The 24018-nt window shown below is 33.1% G+C and overlaps 1 protein-coding gene across 4 annotated transcripts in view; it reads right to left on the minus strand.

The window, feature by feature from the left end:
• Nucleotides 1-18552, minus strand: part of LOC105322104 (xanthine dehydrogenase/oxidase) — a 31583-nt gene extending 13031 nt beyond the window's left edge. For 2 of the 4 annotated variants that reach the window (XM_034479124.2, XM_034479117.2), the window contains exons 1-15: nt 18404-18552; nt 10647-10710; nt 8443-8539; nt 7965-8073; nt 6634-6760; nt 6160-6218; nt 5993-6040; nt 5738-5812; nt 5279-5414; nt 4933-5094; nt 4745-4815; nt 2854-2950; nt 694-788; nt 415-584; nt 37-175 (exon numbers count right to left, since the gene is read on the minus strand). In XM_034479124.2, the coding sequence (XP_034335015.2) occupies nt 37-175; nt 415-584; nt 694-788; nt 2854-2950; nt 4745-4815; nt 4933-5094; nt 5279-5414; nt 5738-5812; nt 5993-6040; nt 6160-6218; nt 6634-6760; nt 7965-8073; nt 8443-8539; nt 10647-10710; nt 18404-18445 (1491 nt within the window). In that variant the 5' untranslated portion in view covers nt 18446-18552. Of the gene's footprint in view, nt 1-36; nt 176-414; nt 585-693; nt 789-2853; nt 2951-4744; nt 4816-4932; nt 5095-5278; nt 5415-5737; nt 5813-5992; nt 6041-6159; nt 6219-6633; nt 6761-7964; nt 8074-8442; nt 8540-10635; nt 10711-18403 lie in introns of those variants that run through there. The other 2 variants (XM_066083945.1, XM_034479131.2) reach the window with 2 other exon arrangements.
• Nucleotides 18553-24018: the final 5466 nt, after the last annotated feature.

The raw sequence follows: 24018 nt of genomic DNA on the forward strand, positions 1-24018 counted from the left end.
ATTCAATTTTTTCACAGTACCATTAGCCAAACTTACTTCATTAACCACAGCTTGGAACTTCTGGAGAATTCCAGCTGAGAGGTTGACTAGGTCGTCCCTAGTTTCAGCTTTCTCCTCTGATAATCGTTTCCGAAGTATTCTATCGAATTTATCCAGAGACAAACTTTGGATTGTTCTTTAGAGAAATAAAATCAAAGTGCACAGTAAATAATTTATCTTTTCTACACCTACCGATAATCATTTGAAAAAATACCCAATATTTCTTAAATTGTGACATTTTCTGTGCGTAACATTACGTATACCCGGTAGTAGCTCTCTTGCAATTCCAAAGTAAAGAACTTAATAGGCTGAAAATGAGCCTCTAAAACAGTATACCGGACAGTAATTTTTAGGATCTCTCAATACTTTTCTCACCTCTCAGTTTCAGGCAAATATGAAAAGACATCAAGTTTGATTATCTTTGGGGATAGCCCTTCCAAATAAGCAATGAAATGTCCCCCAGTATCCAGCACCAGAGCTGTGGTAGTCCCAGCACTTCCAACTGGCCTTTTCCTTGGGGTTTTATAGAAACCAACAAACTTTACCTAGTTAAGTCACAAAGAAAAACCTTACTGCAAAATAATTCTTGATTCAAACCTTGAGTGGCCTGCTTAGAACACTATTTGTTGCTATGTATTAGTCCATGTGAATTACCTTGTTATCGAGTGGAACTTGTATGTTTAGGATTAGCTCTTTTCCAGTTTGTTCATTTGACAAATATTCTTCTACCGTTAAATCACGTCTCTTCCCTAGGAAATGTAAAATCCGTAAGTCTGGGACAAGAAAATTCATGAAACAACTGTACGATAATGAATTGAATTTACTAACGAGTCAATTAAAAAAATTACATGTAATATAAAAAACAGATTTTGAAGTTTATCTTCCAAAGTATCATTTACTGGAATTATTCACAAATAAAGCCGTTTGATGAGGTCGATACATACATGTATTTTTAAAGACCCGATAAGAGTACACCTCCCGAGGAAAAAGTAAAATAATATTCAATTGTAATCTAGTGTAATTTGTAATAATATTCTAATAAAATTGAAATATTATTTTTACTGTTATACTCTTTAAAAGAATAAGATTGTTGATATTTCACAATAAAACAATTAATAATGATATGATAAAAGTAAACGATTTTTTAGAGTAAAATAATTACAGTCTTTTAAAATTGTAAACGAACTTTTGTTTGCAACGACTTCGTTTCGAGGTACAGAAGATAAACTGGTTCGCGACTACTAATTTTCGCGAACAAATGTATAATTTGTGGAAAATAATACACTAGATTTATATTCTAAAAAGAATGAATCGTGGCGCGAAATATTCTCGACAACGAGGCTCTCGCGAACCTCGCAAAAACATGGTTTAATAGACTTGATGAGGGTATATCGACCTCGGACTTCATAGGCGTCGGAACCGGGGGGGGGGGGGGGGGGGGGGGTAGGGGGGGCTTAGCCCCCCCACTTTTTTTGCAAAGCTATACCTAACCATTAAAGAAATAGCATGATAAAGGGTTAAGCCCCCCCCCCACTCTTTCTCACAGGAAAGACTTATGTTCCTAAATTTACTTTGAAAGATTGAGAAGTTGGATTCAGAAGCATACTAGTCCCCCCCCCCCCCCCCCCCCCCGGATTAGGATTTCCATGATTTTGGGAATTACTTTTTTCTCAATATTTCTGAGGAGTAGTCTAGCCCCCCCCCCACTTTCAATTTGCTTCCGACGCCAGTGGACTTATAGTAAAACAATTATGATGAGTGTATATCAAAAGACTATAACTGTATATTATACATGTACCATTATAGATAATATGATAATATTGTGTTCACCCAAGCGTATGATTGCTGTCACATTGCTTTCACATGATCGTGCTGCGAGTTTTGTTATAAACCTTACTACACTAGATATAGACAATTTATAAACCTTTCTATACTAAAAATAGATTTTCGTGACAAAATACTGGGGTTTTTTTCATGTGCGACACTGTGACGTCATACATGTACATATAACATACACATCCTCATCCAAATACTACTTCATTGTCTTATATTTACATTTTCCAGTGTCTTTGCCTGTGATAACACTACTTTTCGATTTTGTACTATAAAACCCTTAACTTCAAATGAAGCCATATTGAGGCGCCAGCGGGGTTTGCTTATTTAATTGTACGATGGTTTAAAATTACATAAATATAAGTAATTAGGAATCATTCTTTGAATACTATGAGGTGATAATTTCGGTCGGGGCGTGATCAAATCATAAAGCCCTTCGAGCTTTATTGGATTTGATCACGCCCCGACCGAAATTACCACCTCATAATACTCAAAGAATGATTCCTTATTCCTTAAATATAGTTTTTCAAAAAAAAACCAAAAACCTGTTTTAATCTTGGAAAGTGTTAGTTACAAATCATATTCATTAAAATATAACAATATTATTATCGCCGTTTGATATCACTCAATATACATTTCAATAGACCTGATGATAATACATTAACCTCGAACTTAGTTTTTAATCAATTCACTCTCGTCATCTATAAAAACTATAAAAACATATTAACCTCATAAAAAGGCTAGCATTTTGATGTATACATGACGTATTATCAGCCTGGTAAAATAAAACCATGTGGACTCTGTAAAATCATTGGTTTACATGTATAAAGAGTAGGTTGATTAATCTGAATAAACATGACTATTTTATTAAGATTTATCAACATATTCTTTATCGGGTGATTTAATAATGTAAGAAATGATGACGAATATTTCGCCGAGTACACATGTAATGGCTGTATATGTATTTTAGGGCTATTTTACCTGTGTGGTCCATTAGATGCACGGTGGCATTTAAAGCAAAAAGTAGAGGAATCATATCCAGCCCATCCATCCGGCAGGCCAAGTGCCCGCCAATGGTCTACAATCCAAATAAAAAAAGTTCCAAAATAGGAGGTCCGTAGGCCATATCGCTTTCCTGAGCAAGAATCTGTACCTAGTAGCTTACTATATAAAAACATAGGTAATCACAAAGCTCACCGAGACGAGGCATCACCTTTTTGAGGCATCACCTTTATGGGGCATCACCTTTATGAGACCTTTATCATATGAAAATCATAACTAAAGATCTTGGATATTCATGGATACTGTATTGACACAATATCGTACATGTATATTTACACTCCGAATATTTTTTGCATGTAAAGTGTGTGAAAAGATACTGCAGTTATAAGACCGTAACACACACAGGGTACCCAGAGGTTAAAATGACTAGTTTTTTATGACGTCACAAACGTTGAACGCTGTAAAATGCAACGTCACAAGCGAGATTGAAAGTTCAAGCTTGTGTCTGATACAGTGGCTCTTCCATTAATTTGAACTTACGCATAGAATAAATCAGACATTTTGACGTATAAATTACACTTGCAGACAAAGAAAGCAGTTTAAAAATGTAAATATATGCATTAAATCTTTATTTTTAAAAAGATATAGTCTCATAACTGCAGCGGTGTGTGCATACAAATTTTCATTACGCGCTAACGCGCGTTACTCAATTTGTATGCTCACATCGCTGCAGTTATGAGACTATGTCTTTCAAAAAAATAATGATTCATTGCTTGAATATAATATGAAACAATTTCATGTGATAAAATGATATATAATACAATATATTTACATTTCCCAGTGTCTTTGCCTGTGATAACACTACGTATCGATTTTGTACTACATGTATAAAACCCATAACTACAAATTGGGGCGCCAGCGGAGTTTTCTTAGTTATATTTAAACAGTTAATCGTACAATGGCTTAAAATTATGTAAATATAAGTAATAAGGAATCATTCTTTGAATATTATGAGATGATAATTCCGGTCGGGACGTGATCAAATCTATCATAAAGCCCTTCGGGCTTTATTGGATTTGATTACGCCTCGACCGAAATTATAACCTCATAATACTCAAAGAATGATTCCTTATTCCTTATATCATATCAAACAATATTGTATCATAATATAAAATACTATCCATAACAATATCATGATACAAAATCACATATTATGATCTAATAAAAAATTGATGCAATATCATATCATATCATATAACCTTTTACAATATATTTTATGAAATAATATTGTATTATTTAAAACCATATCATATCATACAATACTATATCATAGGAATCATGTTACATCATTTAACAACAAACACATCTATCAAGCAGGTTTAACTTAGATACAGGACCTGCAACAAAAACTTTAACCAGGTCCAGATGCCGACGCCGAGGGTATAGCATAGGCACCCCCCCCCCCCCCCCCCCCCCCCGACTTCATCTCGGTGAGCTGAAAACAATGCAAAACAAAGTTATACAATTTTTCATCAATTACTGCAGATCAAATCATAGTCTCCATTCTATTCAGCAGAGCTTTTCCTCTTCATAGATGTATCTTTATTTAAAATTGAAGCCATCAGAAAAGAGGACTTGGCGTAAACGGACTAAAACGTGATATAAAGTCATCGATGATTGTCCAATAACTTTGGCCTAATAAACTAATTGTCCAATAACTTTGGCCTAATAAACTAATATTTGCGTCAACACATAAGATTTAATAAGTATTTATCTACTAATAATTATAGTCTCTTGTATGTACATGAAGATGCGAACGCTGAGTATTAATTTTATTCATTACATTGTAATATACACGTGTAAGACTCACCGCTACGTTGCGTAGTTGGTCAGAGGCCAATGATTGGATACAAGCCAGGAATGCCGATACCACTGGTTTGGCTAAGAAGATGAAATATTTTATGGAGTGATTATAACAGTGTATGATTTTTTCATTTTGAAATCTTTTAAACAGAGAAACGAGTTTTATAAATCTCTCACTTGATAATTTGTACAGACCTCCTTCTATTTCCAATTTTCTGATGTGATCTTCCATCTTAGTGAAGGTTACAGCAGCGCCAAACTCCAGCTTTTTGTCATTAACAGATATTGCCTGAAGCTCTTCCACTCGATGACAACTGATAAAGATGATAGGACCTCCATCATGGTTTGTGGTGGCACCTTTTAAAAAACAAAAAAGTCTCTAATTAGAACTAAAACAAAAAAAACATGCGGAAAACCAAGTTGGGACAGACATATGGAGAGAGGAAAAGAAGAGAGAGAGAGAGAGAGAGAGAGAGAGAGAGAGAGAGAGAGAGAGAGAGAGAGAGAGAGAGAGAGCGAGAGAGAGAGAGAGATATTTTACCAACTGCCGTAGCTCCCGCAACAAACTGAGCTGTAGGATGTTCCGTCCAAACTGTTCGTAGTTGTTCCAACTTACACGGAACTATCCAAGTCGTATGTCCATAACTTATACTCAGCGTATCTTTCAGATGCCATTTCTATCATAATTTAAAAATGAGATAAATTTTTATACAAACACTTAGAATTATGGCCCCAGGATCATGAAGCAAACTTAGACTTAAATCAAAATTGTAAATATTCTAGCACTGACAAAATTCAAATACTATTGAAAGTGTCTTGATATAGAATGTAATATTGCCGATTACAAATTTCCATCGTCATTAAATAATAAACCATTATTTTATGACTAGTTCAAATTTAAACTTAAGTCTGAAATTGTTTCATGCGCCTGAGGCCTGATTTATATAAAATTCAAGGAACTGAAATGAAAAAAAAAATAATTTCACTTAGGAAAACACACCATTAATTGAGGAGGAAATATAGAGTCCTGAGTTGGGTCTATCGGTCTGGCTTCTGGCTCCGTGTCATTTGTGTCCTGTTTTATAATAACAGAATGTCTATACGGACATTTCTTATAAAACAGTAAAATGAGTTTCATTTCACATTGCTTTTGAAGATATATATATGACAAGTAATTCTTCTTTAAATTAAATACAATTTAAGAATATGTTCACTTGTATATTTGTATTAAATAATCAATTTTAAACGTTCTCACCAGTTTGTTCGATTTGTTCTTGCAGCATTTTGCTCCCATTGGACAACCCTTTATTAAACATAATGAAACTTCTCTTCAAGTGATAGATTTGTCAATTTGACTACTTCTGTTCTATGGATTTTATTAACAATGTCATAAACTTTCATTATGCTGAAGATCCAACTTACTGCAAATGGACTCATCGACTCCAAGATCGGACGATACCCAGTACACCTACAGAGGTTACCTGACAGCGGAAATTTGAAAAACTTATTTACATCTGTACTACCTGTATTAATTTGACTTATTGTAACAGGATAATCTAATGTAAACTGTGATGGGCACATGCATTGGTGAATAAACCAAGATTCTCTGCGAGGCCTCATTCGTATAAATTCGTGTAAATGGTGATGTATCTTTACATTGGTCAATGACCTCAGACCAAGCCCATGATACACCTTTGGACCTTTGCAGCTTTTATTAATCATAGATCTCTAGTGTTCAACATTATAAACCCGAAACGAACAGGACAGTTGAACAGAAATACGGACTGATAGACGTATTACATCCCTAATAATAACAAAATCTCGTCGTTTGCAGGTTTATAATACCGGATAGAATGTTAAAAGAACAAAGAAGAAAATATAGTTATAACAAAGGACCTTCGATGGCTCTTTCTACATCCGCCTTGGTCGGTGTAGGGTTGTTTCGAAGTAAACAACACAAGGAGACGACCATTCCAGGTGTACAGAACCCGCACTGTATTCCATGCATCTGGACCAAGCTCTTCTTCAAAAAACCAGAAAGAAAACGATATGAATAAGGATAGAATATATCGTATAATTATACCTCAGTATACTAACGCTATCTGATTAGTTCTAGACAACCACGTGTCAGGGCAATAACACTTCATATTTCCCTGTCATTGTCATATTTTTCATCATATCCCACCCCTTAAGAAGCCACCCTAATTTATTTTTATTTCTTGCGTATGAAAAAATACGGAGGATATGCATACGATAGAAAGAAACTGGTAAACATATACTACGTTTTTGCTTTACAAGATTTGACGAACCTGATGTATTCTAAATCATCAACCATCGTTCGGTGTTAAAAAAAACAATTGAATGCATAAACGTTCAGGAGATATAAAGATTTACCCCCCGCCCCCCGCAAGAAAAATCACACTTCCCTCGGGCAATGCCCTCGGAAAATATTATATTTCTTAGATAAATAAAATTTCATGTTTCCTGAACATTCCTGAATAAATGTATACTATCTGTCTTGGAATGATTTGTTATGACTTAAAGCTGCTTGGTCCGATTTTTTTCGTAATTACAGTATCAAAATTTTGTTCATACAAATCATTTATCTTACAAAGTTATGGACTTTCTCCTATTTACACCAGCAGAATCAATCTCCTTTCTAAGTTAGAAATATTCAAAGTAAATAAAAATAATTTCTCTTTGGGCAAACGAAAAAACAAACCAAAATGCATCACGGGAATGTTTAGAAAAGGAAACCGCATGGTTTCGTCCCCCGAATGATTGGGGTTATTCAACCCGCATGGTATGCATCGATTGTAAAGAAAGCAGGCTCTAGAAATATTGGCGATCAAAACGTACACATGTTTATTTGTAATTTGTCTGATCATTTGTCTGACCATTTCGACCTTTATTTAAAGCGATGTCAAATTCGTAATACAACCAAACCCGTATCGTCGTCAGGGGTGAAATTTAACATGAGGCGAAATAACGCGGTACCTTTTAATGTCGTATGTTTTGTTAGCAGATTTTGTACGTATTTTTCTTCATTGAAATTTGGCTTAATTGACTGGGTAAACAACTGCAATGTCTATTATTATACATATACTAAGCATAGCCATCGTTTAAAAGCGTGCATAAAATTTGGTATAAAATCGGACCAAGCAGCTTTAAAGGAATCTCGAACGTTCATTCTTTAATACATCAGGGGAGGTTATTCTGATCTTTACCTGAACCGGATGTAGACCATCACGTGACGTGCCAATTCCCTCCACAGTAGTAACAGCGCATCCATGTACATAGAATAGCGGAGTGATACAGGAATTCACCGTTACGTGTCTGTGGTAAACAACAAAATATAAATGATAATAATTACAAAACCAAACAACCCTTCCAAAATTTCTAAAATAATGAATCAGCAATGTAACACTTACGTGTGTAAATGATTAAAAAAAACCATACATTACCACTTAGATTCTGTTTGTGGTTTTTTTTTGTGTATATTGATTCACAGATTTTTAAATAACATACAACATTTATAAACAAAATTTCATTCAGCAACGAATATAAATTAAACCACAAGTACAACAAAATATCGACAAAAATGCACCATAAAAAAAACCATGATGTCACATCTATGAATAACAATATCTTATTACTCCATCTTACGCTTCAAGGAGAAATGGCCAAACTATGAGAAATAGTTACCTTATGGTTTGAGACTTGTGGTCAAACTCGGACAATAAGACCGAACAAGCACCGCAATTGCCCTGACCACAGGCATTCTTACTTCCGGTCAGCCTTACTTCAGTAGTTAAGGTAAACAATGCAATAATTATTTTCAAATACAATTACTCAGATTACTGGACATCAAAGGACTTTAAAAATTCAATGATGAATAAATAATTCTTATTTCTAATAAATTATGAGACAACGGTATGGTGTGGTATTGAATAGTAAGTTATCTATTCTAAACTAGATACTGCTATTACCACTTTATAGCATAGCATAGTATACAGTTTACACACAAATATTCATTTGACTACAGATACGAAATGAAGTACTGGGATTGTAAATTAGAACCGATAAGCTGATAAGACTAATAACATGGCCTTTTCCAGTTACATGTATTCTCAGTAGATGCTACACCATTGACAGTATCGTGTACATTCGTCTCGCACTGTGCTGGTCTTTCTTTTAGTTTGATAGTTATCTCGAGTAGTCAAATAAGTTCGTAATTACCCATACTAGTATTTGTAGTCACATTTAAAATATTGTTTTAAAAAAATTGGTGCGATCTATTCTTGCAATTAAATAAATTATTACAAAGAGTGGCAAAATGGTTATATAGCTTCTTTACAAGAGTATGGAAACCCGTTGGTGTCACGCAAGAAAAATATTTATCTCGCAACCGCCAAATAGTTACGTGGCGGCTCCCAGACATTTGTATGACGGCCACCACATACATGGAATATCTGGCGGCCGTCAGATAATACTTGGGGAAATGGGTTTAAAGACACCTGTGCTTGCAATCTCTCACCAGAGGGCGTATTACGCTGCGCTACAACACTCTGTTAACGTCTAAATGCCAAGAATCTTGGCAAAACCCATTCTCAATCATGATATTATAAATTATAGTTTAATATGTATTCAGTCTACATTTCGATGTTAAAGCCTCGCGCTAAAATATTGAAATAAAAAGAATGTATTGGTAAATCACGGTAACAAACAAAGAACTATTTCTCGGAGTAATACTCCATTATCAATTATTTCGTGGCACTTCTTTTTAGACGTTAACAGAGGTATAAGTGGAGCGAAGCAGGAACGATAACTCTGGGTAAAGATTGCTGTGCTTGGTGTGACCATTGTTTTAAAGAATTTCTACAATAAGAAACTTGCGCTATTGTTGCCAAGCAAAACGTTTTATGTATTCTAGAAAAGGCTTTGGGAATATTCAGCCCTTGCATCCTTATGATATCGAGTGTAAAAGACCAATCAATACTGAACAAAAGTTATGTCCCTTTACATTAAAGATCTGTTTTCGTTTTGTTTACCCTGCTCCGGAATGGGGCATCCCAAACATAGAAGGAATAAATCAAATTTAAAAGATTCATTACAGGACGCCGGAATGTTGTTTATCCTTTTTGACCTTTCAGTTGACTCTGCAAAGGGAAACATTTTAATCTACTTTTTGAAAAGTGTGAATTGTTCTATATATATCTAGCCAAATGAACAATTTCTAGTATTTTTAAACTCAATGGCCTAATTAAAATGGAGGATCTGAACAATATATAGCTATGTTGCGATCAGAAACCCTTGGTTAGCAACAATATACTGCGATGCATCAATCCTATATACTCAAATTAAAAATTTTGCGTACGCATTAGCAGGATCTACATTTTATTTGGCGGCTGTCAGACTGTTATTTGGCGGCCATTAGAAACTCATCTGGTGGCCGCCAGATAAAATCTTTTTATCTTAAACCAGCGGACTTCCGTACAAGTATCACACTCTTATATTGTATCTAATCATGAATTAAAAAATTATTAGAAACACTTTGTAATAGTGTAATTTGGATTTTTCCGGCATTATTTTCCATATTAAATTGCGTTTCTGCCTAGTTAATTTGAACATAGATAATCTTTAAAGTTGAGATGTTCTACCTATTTATGACTTTGGTTGTCATTTAAAGTAACTACTTGTAAGGCATGCTTTATTGCGTCACTAATGCTTTGTTCCATTCATATAACCAGCATTTACTACTATAGTATATAGACGCGGAAAATTTGATAAAGTACATGTATATACATGTATCTAAGAAACATATTCAAATATCAAGCTCATCGCTAGTAATAATAACATAGTTTAACCGTAATTAGGAATTGTATAAATAAATGTTACAGAGAGGATTCATTTTCCTCTTAGATATGATAAAAGAGTCGCCCAAGTCTCTAGTTCTGTGCTGCTGACCTCCACCTGAAAACAGAAAGGTAAATCTGTCACATGAGGCAGAGCTCCCCGGGGACAGGTGAGGGGATACAGGGGGATTTAAATGTAGGGGAGACATATTCAATAATTTTATTTACGCCACCAGTGCATTTATGCGTGACACATCAAGTTGTAAATCTGAAGTTCTATTGACTTTACGGGAAAATGCATATTCGTTATAATTAGATACTTTTCTATCAATATGTAGATCTATGGAAAGGCTGTATTGATGGGATATTCATGTTATGCATGATTGATAGTCGAAGATATCGCGGTGATCGGTGGTATTCAAGTTAAATATTTAATTTAGCGATAATAAGGCATATTTACGAGCTTGTCAGTCATGTATAAGCTATTTCAACAAAGAGTGGTAAAAAGAGCTCCAAATGAGTTATACAAAGCAGTCAAACAGCAAGGTCGTCAAAAATAATACAGGTATTGTCCAAACTTAACATTAAACAAGATAAAAAAATGTCACTTCTTATTGTTTACGTATAAACGGCCTGTGTATGTGAGCAGAGACATAAATAACATGTTATTTATGTCTCTGATGTGAGCGTTAAGTGGGGGGGGGGGTTTGGTGGGATGGTCATAACATTGAAAAAAGATACCGAGGTACATGCTGGTCTGAACAAGTAAGTATGATAATTAATAACGTATTTTTTAAAACGCATTTATACTACATATGTACAAGGGTATGGTATGGGCAGGCATAGATTTCGGCTTGCTTTGCTACAGAGCAGATACATGCATGACGTAACAAAGTATATCGTTAAACCGGATCAGAAGGAATATATACGATAGAACATTCTCCCTTTAAAAGTACCCAGCAAGTGGGGTGGGAGGGCTATTGTTTTTTATCGAATTATATAAATAAAGGTTTATATCTTATTTTTCAAAAAAGTTTCAAACTGACATGTTTAACTAAAGTCAAATAACTGCTGCCACAATGCTGATCGGTTGAGAGTTTGTGAATCTCAATTTATTTTAATAGACATTGTAAACAATTTTACTCGGAAGCGAAAATGTTTCGCGAGCCTCGTTGTCGTGAATATCAATTTTTCACCGCAAACTAGCTGCAGGACTGTAGCTCCCGGTCTGAAAAAATTCGGATGGACGACCTGGGAGCTACAGTGCCTCCCATAGTAAAAAAACTGCAATTTACGGCGCACAAAAAATTGCGCTAAGTTTGGACTTATTAACCTTATTTTCACACAAATTCTGTAAAAATAATTAGAACCATAAAATTCTTCAGCAAATTTACTACTGATATCATCACTTTACTTGCTTCAGACCTTCTCTTAAACATGATAACCGACCTCGGAAAATGAAGTATGTTAATTTATACACTGTTACTCAGATTCCCCCCTTAGCAGAGGAGTATCCATTTTAATTCGGAAAGGTTTAGAAATAGAAATCCTAGCCATACATAGATCTAATGATGGACGTAAATTACTAATCAATGTTAAAATTGGTGATATAGATTTAACTTTAGTTAACATATATGCACCTAATAATGAAACATACAGAGTACAGTTTTTTAAAAGAATGAGATCTTTTATTAATAATTACTCAAATAATGCAACAAATATTGCAGTATGCGGTGATTTTAATTGTAAATTAAATAACTCTACAGATAGGAGTTCCAAGTTACTTAAAGAAATTTTAGCTCAATTACATGTTGTTGATATATGGAAGGATAAGCTGAATGATACAGACGGTTTTACATGGTGCGATGCTACTGACACACCAAAAAGTAGAATTGATTTCATTTTTCTAAGCAAATATTTATATTTAAAAGCTAAAAATATCTCAGTTCGTAAAATCCCCGGTACACATTCTAACGGAACGAGAATGTCAGATCATAAGGCTATACGATTTAACGTTAAATTACACGAAAATGAAAGAGGAACGGGTTATTGGAAACTTAATACATCTTTACTTGAAAAATCTGATTATAAGGAAAAAATATATGACATTATTCAAAATATTAGTAAATTAAGCGTTACTTGTATGCAAAAATGGGAACAGCTGAAACAGGAGGTTAAACGATTTTCTATTCATTATTCAATAAAAAGTCAAAAGAGTTACAAAGATCAGATTAAAAACATAGAAAAGGAAATAATCGAGATAGAATCGTTACCTTATTTAGAAATTAATATGAATAAAAAGCGAACTCTTGAAAGTCAACTAAGCGATCTATACGATAGAAGAGCAAAAGGCGCTCAAACTAGGTCTCGCGCAAAATGGATAAATGAAGGGGAGAAAAACACGAAATTCTTTTTAGGCTTGGAAAAAAAGCACCAAACACAGAATACTATTTATGAACTAAAAAATAAAAATAATGACACTCTTTCTACGGATGATGACATATTAGGTGAAATGTGTAGCTTTTATGAAGAACTCTATCGCAGTAAAAATATAAGTAGTTCTGATATTGAAAACTACTTACAAAATAGTAATATCATGTGTTTATCTGAAAATGTAAAAAATACATGTGATCAATTTCCAAACTTAGAAGAGTGTAGAGATTCTGTAATGAACATGAAACATAATAAATCACCAGGGTTAGACGGATTACCAGTTGAATTCTATCAATGTTTCTGGGATAAAATATCAATACTCTTTCATAATATGCTTAAAGAAATATTCAGTTTAGACGAAATGACATTTTCACAACGACTTGCTGTATTATCTTTAATTCACAAAAAAGGAGAACGGTCACAGCTTACAAACTATAGACCAATTAGTCTCACTAATACTGATTACAAAATAATTGCCTTTATATTTGCTCGCCGTCTGCAAAAGGTTATTGATAACTATATAGGAAATGAACAAACAGCATATATAAAAGGAAGATATATTGGAAACAACGCAAGGCTTATTCTTGATATTTTCGAATATTGTGAAAATAATAATCAAAACGGTATATTACTATTCCTAGACTTTGAAAAAGCTTTCGACTCAGTTGAATGGAATTTTCTTTTTAAAACTTTGAAAAAATTTAATTTTGGACCAGATTTTATTTAAAAATGGATACAAATCCTTTATAAAAACCCCGTTTTCCGTTTAAAAAATAATGGATGGATTTCAAAAACATGCGCAATGAATAGAGGTATAAGACAAGGGTGTCCGATTTCTGCTATATTATATTTATTTGTTGCGGAAATTTTATCAAGTAAAATTAAAGAAAATAATTTAATACATGGATTTACCTCGAAAAATTTACAAGATGAAATAAAAAATGTACAGCACGCGGACGATATGACGGTTACTTTAGGAGATATAGAATCCATGAAACATGCTATTGCACCATAGATAAATTTTGCAAATTAGCTGGATCAAAGATAAACCTATCAAAAACTGAATGCATATTGTTAGGAAATTTAAAAGACCAGTTCGAAAATCTAGAAGGTATTAAAGTAGCTAAACAAGCTGTAAAATGCTTAGGTATTTTTGTAGGACACGACAAAATCGAGTGTTATAATAAAAACTGGATGAAGATTTACCACGATATTGAAATTTTGTTTGAATCATGGAAAAAGAGAAAATTAACATTATTCGGTAAAGTTACTGTAGTTAATTCTCTTGCCTTACCTAAACTTATATATGTTTCCAGTATTTTAGAACTTCCCGGAAGAAATTATGTGAATGATATAAATAGAGTAATATACAATTTCATATGGAATAAAACAGACAGAATCAAACGAAATACGATGATAGGTGATATTATGGATGGCGGTATAGGCATTACCGACATAGACTCTAAATTAAAGGCTATAAAGGCAACGTGGATTGCCCGCCTAATTACAACTAATCATGTTGTAAAAAAATATATAAATAGTCTCTGTAAACCGCTGAATATCAATATAAACTATTTAATGAGCACAACAGAAATATCGACTGAAAATTATGGTATACTAAAAAACTTTCCAGAATTTTATAAGCAAGTTTTTACCTGTTTTAATCTATGTAAAGATTTTAAGCAAAATAATGACAGATCAATAAATACCGAATCGTTTTTATTACAACCAATTTGGTCGAATACTTCATTTACTTTTAAAGGTAAAACGATATGTTTTGATGAATGGATTAAAAGCGGAATACTGTATGTTAAAGATATCTTTGAAGAAAATGGTAAATTAAAAAGTACAAGAGATATATTTGATAGGTTAAGGTAACTCCGTACCTATAAAATCATGGGTTCAAAGTTAAAAAATTAACTTTTTTTAAACTTATTGGACTTGAATTTCATCAAAAAATAAATAAAATATATATGTATCCATACTATTTAAGATGTAAGGGAATAAAAACCAAAGGCTGAAATTATCATCTGAAAATCACACCTTTTTTTGTTTAAAAATTAAATATAAGTGGATGGATACTTGTTTGTCTATTTAAATTTAATGCTTACTATGCCAGAAAACTAAAATTAATTAAAAAAATAGAAAAAAAAATGTTTACATTAGAAAAATTATAGCATTTAGATATATCACTTAGAGAAAAGTAGAAAAGAGTTATTTCCCTTTGTCATTATTGAATTATGTCGAATATAAGGATGAAAAACGCTTATTAAATATCTCCAAATAAACAATGATTTGAGTTTTTGATGTGCACCTATGATAACATAGAAATTACAAATCTACATAAAAGAATTTTAATGAATTCATGGTTTATGTCAAATGTATGACGTCACAGGAGGGTGGATTTACTTTAAACAAAAAAAGCAATTGGATCTGCGAGTATAAAATAATACAAGAAGTGTTTAAGAAATTTGAATTCATGTATGATTTTTCTAAAATCCCCTATATCAAAATGCAACAGAATGACGAAGAATACAAAACTAAATGTTTTTATTCGAAGCTTGTAAAGCTCAAATTTCAAAGTCCAATTTCACAAGGAAAGCTTGGTAGGGATATCCAGATCCAAGATAAGGAAATTTGGAAATCAATATATTTCAACAAAATTAAAAATGTCAAAGATAAAAGTATTGCAGAATTTAATTATAAACTTCTAAACAATTTACTAAGTAATAATCTGTTAATCAGTAAGTGGAATAAAGGGGTAAATAACAAATGCAAAATATGTAGAACCGAGATAGAAAATGCACAGCATCTAATTTTTGATTGTGTAAATGTAAAACATGTTTGGCATATGGCAAGCCAATGCTTAAATTTTAATATTGTTTGGAAAAATGTCATTGTTGGCTTTTTTGTTGATGATAACGAAACAACAAAGCTTTATAATATCTTCCTCTCATTTATTGCATTCAGAATTTACAAATATAAAATGTTCTGTAGAGTCGAAAACTTAGAAGAAACAAGCCAATCGTTAAGAATGTATATTAAAGAGAATACTTTATCTTATTGTTCTGTTCTATCTTTTTTACATCAAATGAAAGAAAAGAAACTTTTTCAAAATTTTGCATTTTTACTATGAATATTCATTTATGCTATGAATATGTACTTATGCTTATATCTATTATGTATGTATATATATATTTATATACGCCCACCCTCCGAGGGAGACAGTCCCTCTGTTGTATACAAGGGTTTCTAACATGGACACAGACTTTGACTGATGGTAGGGAAACCCTTTGTTATGTGTGGGCCAAAATATAAAAAAAATCACATGTAAATTATCAATGCAAGGATTTATTTTATCTCACTTTTTTTTGATTAACACATACATGTTTAAATGTACGTACGGTGTACATGTAACATTTTTTTCCCCATAAAATCTTGATATATATCGTATACGTTTTTTCAACATATATTGATTTTTTTTCCCCTTTTTTTCTGACTATCTCATATACATATACAGTGTACATTTTTAGTTTATAAAAACCTGATATATATTGTAACTCTGTTTTCACCATATGCTATTTTCTGATATGTTATTATGTACCTGTTTATAAGGAATCAATAAATGGTATTAAAAAAAAAAAAAAAAAAAAAAAAAAAAAATATTCTGTCCTCCACCGGTTCTCCTCTGTAGCGACCTGTTTCGATCCTCAGGGGGAGTACACCACATCTAAACATCGCCAATTTTGATCTGATGGGTTTTGGGAGATCTAGCGTAACGTATTTTTCGACTGTGTAGCTGGATTTAATGTGATGTGACATATATATGGTATGAAAACGCAATAAACATACCCTGGTTAAAATCTAAAGTATACAATATTTTCATTAGACCAATTTAAGCAAGTAAGATAAGTAGATGGTTTAATATTCCTAGAGAAAACAGAATTTGTAAATTATGTGCCTGCAATAAAATTGGGAATGAATTTCACTATCTTATATATATCCAATGCAAGGGTTATATGTTTACCAAAATATTTTATAAAAAATCCAAAATTTGTAAAATTTGAAACACTGTTAAATGTCACAAACATTAGCCGACTTAGTATTTGAGAGAGTTAGCCCTCTTGGTTAAATAATATACATCTGTATCTGTTAACCCTTCATCATGTCTGTACCAATGTTTTTCATTTATTATACATATTGTAGTTTGTACATACTGTACATAAGTATTTTCTCTACAGTGTAAATTCAGTTATGAGAATGAGTAATGCAAGATTGTATATGTTTTAGTTCAAGTCGTTAATAAATGTAATGAAAATTAAAAAAAAAGAAAAAAAAAAAAAAAAAAAAAAAAAAGAAGTATGTTAATTTACGTCGAGATCGAGAGTCGCCATTTTTAAATGTAAACAAACATGCACCACTTTTAATTGACAGGGCTGGGGATGGTGTTTAAAAGAATATCAGAGGCAAGTGAAGTGACAATATCTGTAGTAAAATGTCCGAGGAATTTTTTGGGATTAAATATTTGTACAGAATGTGATCGTAGATGAGATTAATCAGTCAAAACCTAGCGCATTTTTTTGTGCGCCGTAAATTGCAGTTTTTTACTATGGGAGGCACTGTAGCTCCCAGGTCGTCCATCCGAAGTTTTTCAGACCGGGAGCTACAGTCCTGCAGCTAACCGCAAACCATCCCTTTTCGTATGGTAGTAATAGCAACAAGGCGCTTACTAGCAAAAAAAAGTAGGTTTACAGCGAGTATTTTGACCTTTATTTGTATTTAATGTAGGTACACAAGGTGACAGAAGCTTTAGCATATGGATCAACTTCCTTCATTTTATACAGGCTCGGGCGTATAAAAGCGAATGAAAACTGACCAAATTGGCGTTTCATATCCATATCGAATTTCCCCTATAAATACATGTAGTATACCCCGAGGGACAGCAAGTCATTTTATATACGTTATGACCAAGTGATGTTAAGAACTTTTCAAAACTATTTTTACAGGTCTCTTGCTTAGGGATTTAAAATGAATAAAACTGTATTCTCCTTGCCACCTAGCGTGTCGGACAAAAACTGCATACAGTGCATACACTGTATCGTACCCATTCAACATGTGCTTACAAAACCGAAACGTATCTTGAATGTCAAGTATTTTGAAACATACCGATGCGGCAAAAATTGATTTTCAACAACTTGCTCATCCTGAGGAATCATCTCTGACAAAATAATGTCAGAGACCGTGTTATAGACATATTACATCAACTCTTAATTGCATGAAATAGAAACGAACATTTTTATGGTATTGTCATTCAGTATATTTTCAATCATCTCAACAAATTTTGTGTCAAGAAGTTCGACACTATTATAATATCTCACCTTTGATCCATTGACAAAGAACACAATACTATTAGCATCCATGTCTCTGTGTAAATGCAGCCAGGAACTAGGTCTAATTGCTAAACGAGTAGTGCAATATAAAGACCATGTCAATGACGTACATAAAGTATGGCGGGCGGTACCGGTGTAAAGAAAATGATGAACCCGTAGAATAATGTCCGGGGTCAGTTGTTGGCGTAGAATAATGACCCTCTAACTGTAGAATAATTAAATTCTTTCAAAGAAAAAGACCTAGTGTCATTTTTGGGAGTTGATTATCAACTCCCATATGCAGTTACTCAGACAAACTGAAAGGGAAACAGTGTTTGGACCTCAGCACAAATCATCGCTGTTGACAAGACTTAGTTCTTGAAAATGATTGATGAATTCGATGTAATGTATGCTAAAGCATTGTTTTTCAAGGAAGCTTATTTATAAATACCTTGAAAATAGTCAGATTTTAAATGGTACGAACAATTTAAATATTTTTTGTAGTCGTATGTATTCCTACGCCAGAGTTCAATATAGTCTCGTTCAACTCGACGCTCGGCTGTCTCCGTAATTGCTTGTCGGAGATTTACGGTGTCAGCCGAGCGTTTGGTTGAACGAGACTAGAGTTCAATATTGCTTGGATCCATACAATTTTTGAGAAATATTTTGTATTATTGATACGGAGTTTGATTGAATTAATTTTACTCTAAATATTATTTGACATAATTCATATGGGGGGTTCTCGACATTCTTGTCGAAAAAGTCCAAAAATTCATATTATAAAAATGTGCGTAATTCAAATACAAATTAGAAACTACATGTACTTGTCATGCAAAATAACATATCATTGAGTTTAAGATAAACAAACATCCCCAAATCAACTCCCGTCAGTTCTTCAGTACTTTGATTCTTTATGTTAAACTTGAACCCCCCCCCCCCCTAAGAAAAATGACCCCCACCGTAGACAACAAAAACAAAGACGGGATACCCCATATCTAAGATATTCGACTTTTATATATCATTTGAATTTTCACTCTCCCCAGCTAATTTTAAAGTAAAAAACAGTGAACTTGCTAAGAAATCGCTGTAAATAGTTTTTCTTATCCGTAGCAAACACACTTGTACATGTAAAAATGTGCGAGGTATTCCGAGTGACTTCAGTGTGGATTAAAGATGTAAACATTTCCCATTATAAATCTCTGTTTGAAATCTGTTTACGTTCCTGTGAATTTCTCCGAGTGAAAAATGATAATGGGTCAATGAAGATATTTTGGGAATTTAAAAGACTTTTAAATCTACACTTTAAATTATGCTTTTTGCGTATTAATTTCTACTTTAAAATTAATTCCTTTAATGATTTAACTTTTCGGCTATTTAAACTTTACCGCGCCATTCTAGATCTCATCTTCTGCGCGAGGAGATAAATAAGTTAGCGTAAACAAAAACGAAAATAAAAACTTTTCCCGAAAAGAGCCATTCTATATTTAGATGTCGCGTCATCAAGCTACACTCGATGTGAGGATCACGTGACCTGGTGTGTTATTTCACAGGTGGTGGTGGTGGGGGGGGGGGGGGGGTTGTGAGTTGTAATAACCGTGCAGATCATTTTATTTCATATTTATTTCATATTTATTTCATATTTATTTCATATTCTAATTAAAAGCCAAGACTGTGAACTACGTTACAGTGAATTACGTTATGATCAATTTACTTGATATTGTAAAATAATCCTAACTGGGGGCAAAATCACCATGAATCTTTATTCACTGACACCGCTTAACATACACGCACTTGTAGAAAGAAAGTTTACACGCGGGAACCATTTTGTCTACTGCAGTAGTGTACACAATCGCCAGAAGTGTGATTATATGCTTATTTGTGACTGAGGAAAACTTTTTGATTTTTAATGATATTATTGGAATTTTATATTGAGAATGAAGAATAAAGGTTAAACTTTGATATCATAAATATAAAACATTGGTTCGCTGGGTGTTTAAATCAGGAATAAGTCTGTATTAGAGTGTAACGTAATTTACAACAGTGTAACGTAATTCACGAACATACATAACTACTGTTTTAATTTTATATAATGACTAGAATGAAATATGCGAGGTTTTAAAAGAAATACTGGGAACAAAAAAGACCAAAGGTTAGAGAAAACTCTCGCAGAAAGAGGTTATTATGCTGTTATTTCACAGGTGGTGGTGTGGGTGGGGGGGGGGGGGGGTTGTGAGTTGTAATAGCCGTGCAGATCATTTTACGGGGACGCATGTTTCAAAAACGTCAATTTGGTACCATGTGGCTTGCAAAGAGTGGGTAACTTGTTGCATGAGCTCTGTTCCTTGTCAAGGCAGTGAGAGTGACACCCCTACCAATAGTTTTACAGAAAGCAAGCACTGGAACATATATATTGTTAGTGATTAGGTGAATGAAAGTATCAAGTAGATGCGCACATGTTGCCACCATGTATGAAGGTTTATAGTACACAGTAAGTTCAAAAAATTATCAAATAAGACCAGGGTATCATATCACATTTTTTGATAGGTGGGGAAAAGTCTTTTAGATGGCCCAAACAGACAGACAAAACTTGGATTCCTAGTACAGAGAAATAGTGATATCCTATTCTCGTTGAACGATCCAGTATTTAGCAGGAAGAGACTAGAAATATGTTTAAATTTTCTGAAATATATGAGGAAAAGTTCAAAGTTTGTGTGATAAACTGTTAAAATCCCTTCAATAAGATAACTTAATTTACTTCTTAATGTTTATTTGTAACATATTGACTCTTACAACCTCGTTTGTGAATTACGTTACGTTGCTTGTTTTATTCTACAGACTTATTTTGGAATATAATTTATTGCCCATTCCAATCAAATTTATATGGACACAAGAAAATGTTGCTTTCATTATTTGTAGTAAGTAGTAATTATGTTCTTTAAGAACATACAGCATTTGAATTCCCCTGATATTTAACAAGATATGTGAAATGTGACATAGTCTGATTTGAAACAATCATAACACATTAGAGATATATGTTATCATTTGCATAAGTATTGCAAAGTATTGCAATATATATTTTTTTATTTCCCATACTTTCATTTCAGAAAATACTGTTGTTTAATCATAAAAAAAACATTGATTTGTAATTTAAGGAATTAATGTGAATTACGTTACAAAGAAGACCATTTAACTATGTCTCAAAAAAGTATTTCCTCCGAGTTTCAACATTACAAAAACTTAAGAATCTCTTCGTAAAAGGTATACAAATGAAAGCAGATGCATAATTCTTTGTTGAATTTAATAAGTAAGTTTAAAAAAAGAATAAATAAAATAGTTTTTTTATAAGACGACATTTTTTTCTTTTTACCTTACAGATACTATGTGTAAAATGGACTATTTTAGAATTGATAGTCAATTTTCCATTGAACTATGGTTTTTAATCGGATAGTTACTCTATCTGCATCAAGTATTATTACTTGAAACACTATTTTGAATGCTACAATAAAAATTTATTTTACATTTTGTATAGTATTACATGAAGTTACGTAATTCACTTCTAAAATTACCCTGCACTGGATGAAAAATCAAGTTTCAGCAAAACTGAAACTATATGGAAACCTTGCTGAAACTTGAAGTTGAAGTTTCATGTATAGTTTCCGCAATGCGGAAACCATTATATCGATTCAGCAAGTATCCGTTAGGTTTCAGTCAGCAGAAACTTTAGTCTAAGATTCCTGATGGTTTCCGCAATGCGGAAACTAAATTTGAATCGTGTGAAAAGTTGTGTAAATTATTATGGAAATATCAATCAGTTTCAGAACATTTCCGCTAGGTTTCAGTATGCTGAAACTTTAAGTTAAGATTCCAAATGGTTTACGCATTGCTATTACTAAAATTGATTTGAGTTTAATAGTGATATCATTTATTTTCAACAGGTTTAAGTTTAATTCTAGCCTAATGATAATGAATCCGTACATACTAAAATGTATAGTAAGGTTTCAGCGTGACTGAAACTATATGTATACATGTAACTTTCTTCAAATGTGGAAAATAAGGCGATTAAGAACCTTACTAAGTAATTAATTAAATTTGAAAAGAAAAACTGATGTCTGATCTTGTTTAATGCATATGATGAAATCATTAATCTTAGGTACTCGGGCACGTGTATACATGTGTATACATTCTTTGTCCAGGTGACCTCCTCTGTGATTTTCCTGTATATTCTGTGTGGATTGCAGGGTTTTTTCTGTCAGGAGTGAACAAAAGACTGTTACATAACATATACAGTACACAGTACGAAGCGTGAGTTTATAACTGGAGCCCGGCAGGAATTTTTTTTTCAATTTGTGTGTACCTGAGTTAGTAAAACTGATAAGTAAATTATAATTATTTAGTAAAAAAAATCTAGCTAGTTGTATATCGCAAACAAAGAATGAAGAAATATTTTACTTAATACACTCAATAAATTAATATACCTATTTTGTAAGACTCCTTCTTAAATCCTTTAGTTATCATTTGAATGAACCTTGAGGTACAGTAACTAATTAAGCAAACAAATTAAGGTAAAGTCGTTGTAAATTTTTACAAATCATACCAAATATTCGTACAACCTGAAGTTTAGAGCTAATTCATTTCTTTTTTAATACCACGCCAACACATGTACACAGGACATTTTTTTTTTAAATTCTACAGTTGATAACAAGTAAAACCCACTTGGAGTTTGAGTCGAATATAATAATTGTTTATTTACATGCATTTCAGACTTTACTACATGTATGACTGTATCATGATTCACTGGCGTCGGAAGCAAATTAAAAGTGGGGGGGGGGGGGGTGGGGGCTAGACTAATCCTCAGAATTATTGAGGAAAAACCCTAATTCCCAAAATCATGAAAATCCTAATCCGTGGGGGGAGGGGGGGGGGGGGGAAGATACCTATACTTTATACTTCCGAAAATAAATTTCCCTACCCGAAATTTTTCCACAAAATCATGAAATGCCTAATCCGTGCCGGGGGGGGGGGGGGGGACTAGTATGCCAATTACTCCAACTTCTCAATCTTTCAAGGTAAATTAGGAACAATTACATTTCCGGCGAGAAAAAGTGGGGGGGGGGGGCTATTAGGCACATAGCCCCCCCCCCCTCCGGTTCCGACGCCCATGTGATTCGTGCATTTCTATACTTTGTATTTACTTTCTGTACTGTAAACACAGATATTGATACATGTTTTTGAAACATGCACATGTTTCTGTTATAAGATATAATAAGCATTATTTATAATTTTACTGAAGTGATACGTTATATTACAAAATCAGTTTAACACTAGCCATGTGGTGCACGTGATTTTAATCCTATTTTTAAAATTTGATTATACATTCGTATACATTTGATGTGGAAGGTATACCAAATAATTAAAATTATATTTTGTTTATATATCAGTCCGACGTGTACGTCTTACTTCCCGGCTTGTTTAACGCGTTTGTATTTTAATTTCATAAGTATTCTTAACGTACTATTCATCGTATGACCAATCAGTGCACATGTGTAACTGTAAAATAATTGCCATCAATTCATCCGTAGTTGTAAATTGGCCGTACGGGTGAACGCTGTTAACCGGACCCCGTT

This window comes from Magallana gigas, chromosome 5 (assembly GCF_963853765.1).
Source record: "Magallana gigas chromosome 5, xbMagGiga1.1, whole genome shotgun sequence".
NCBI classification, from domain to species: domain Eukaryota; kingdom Metazoa; phylum Mollusca; class Bivalvia; order Ostreida; family Ostreidae; genus Magallana; species Magallana gigas.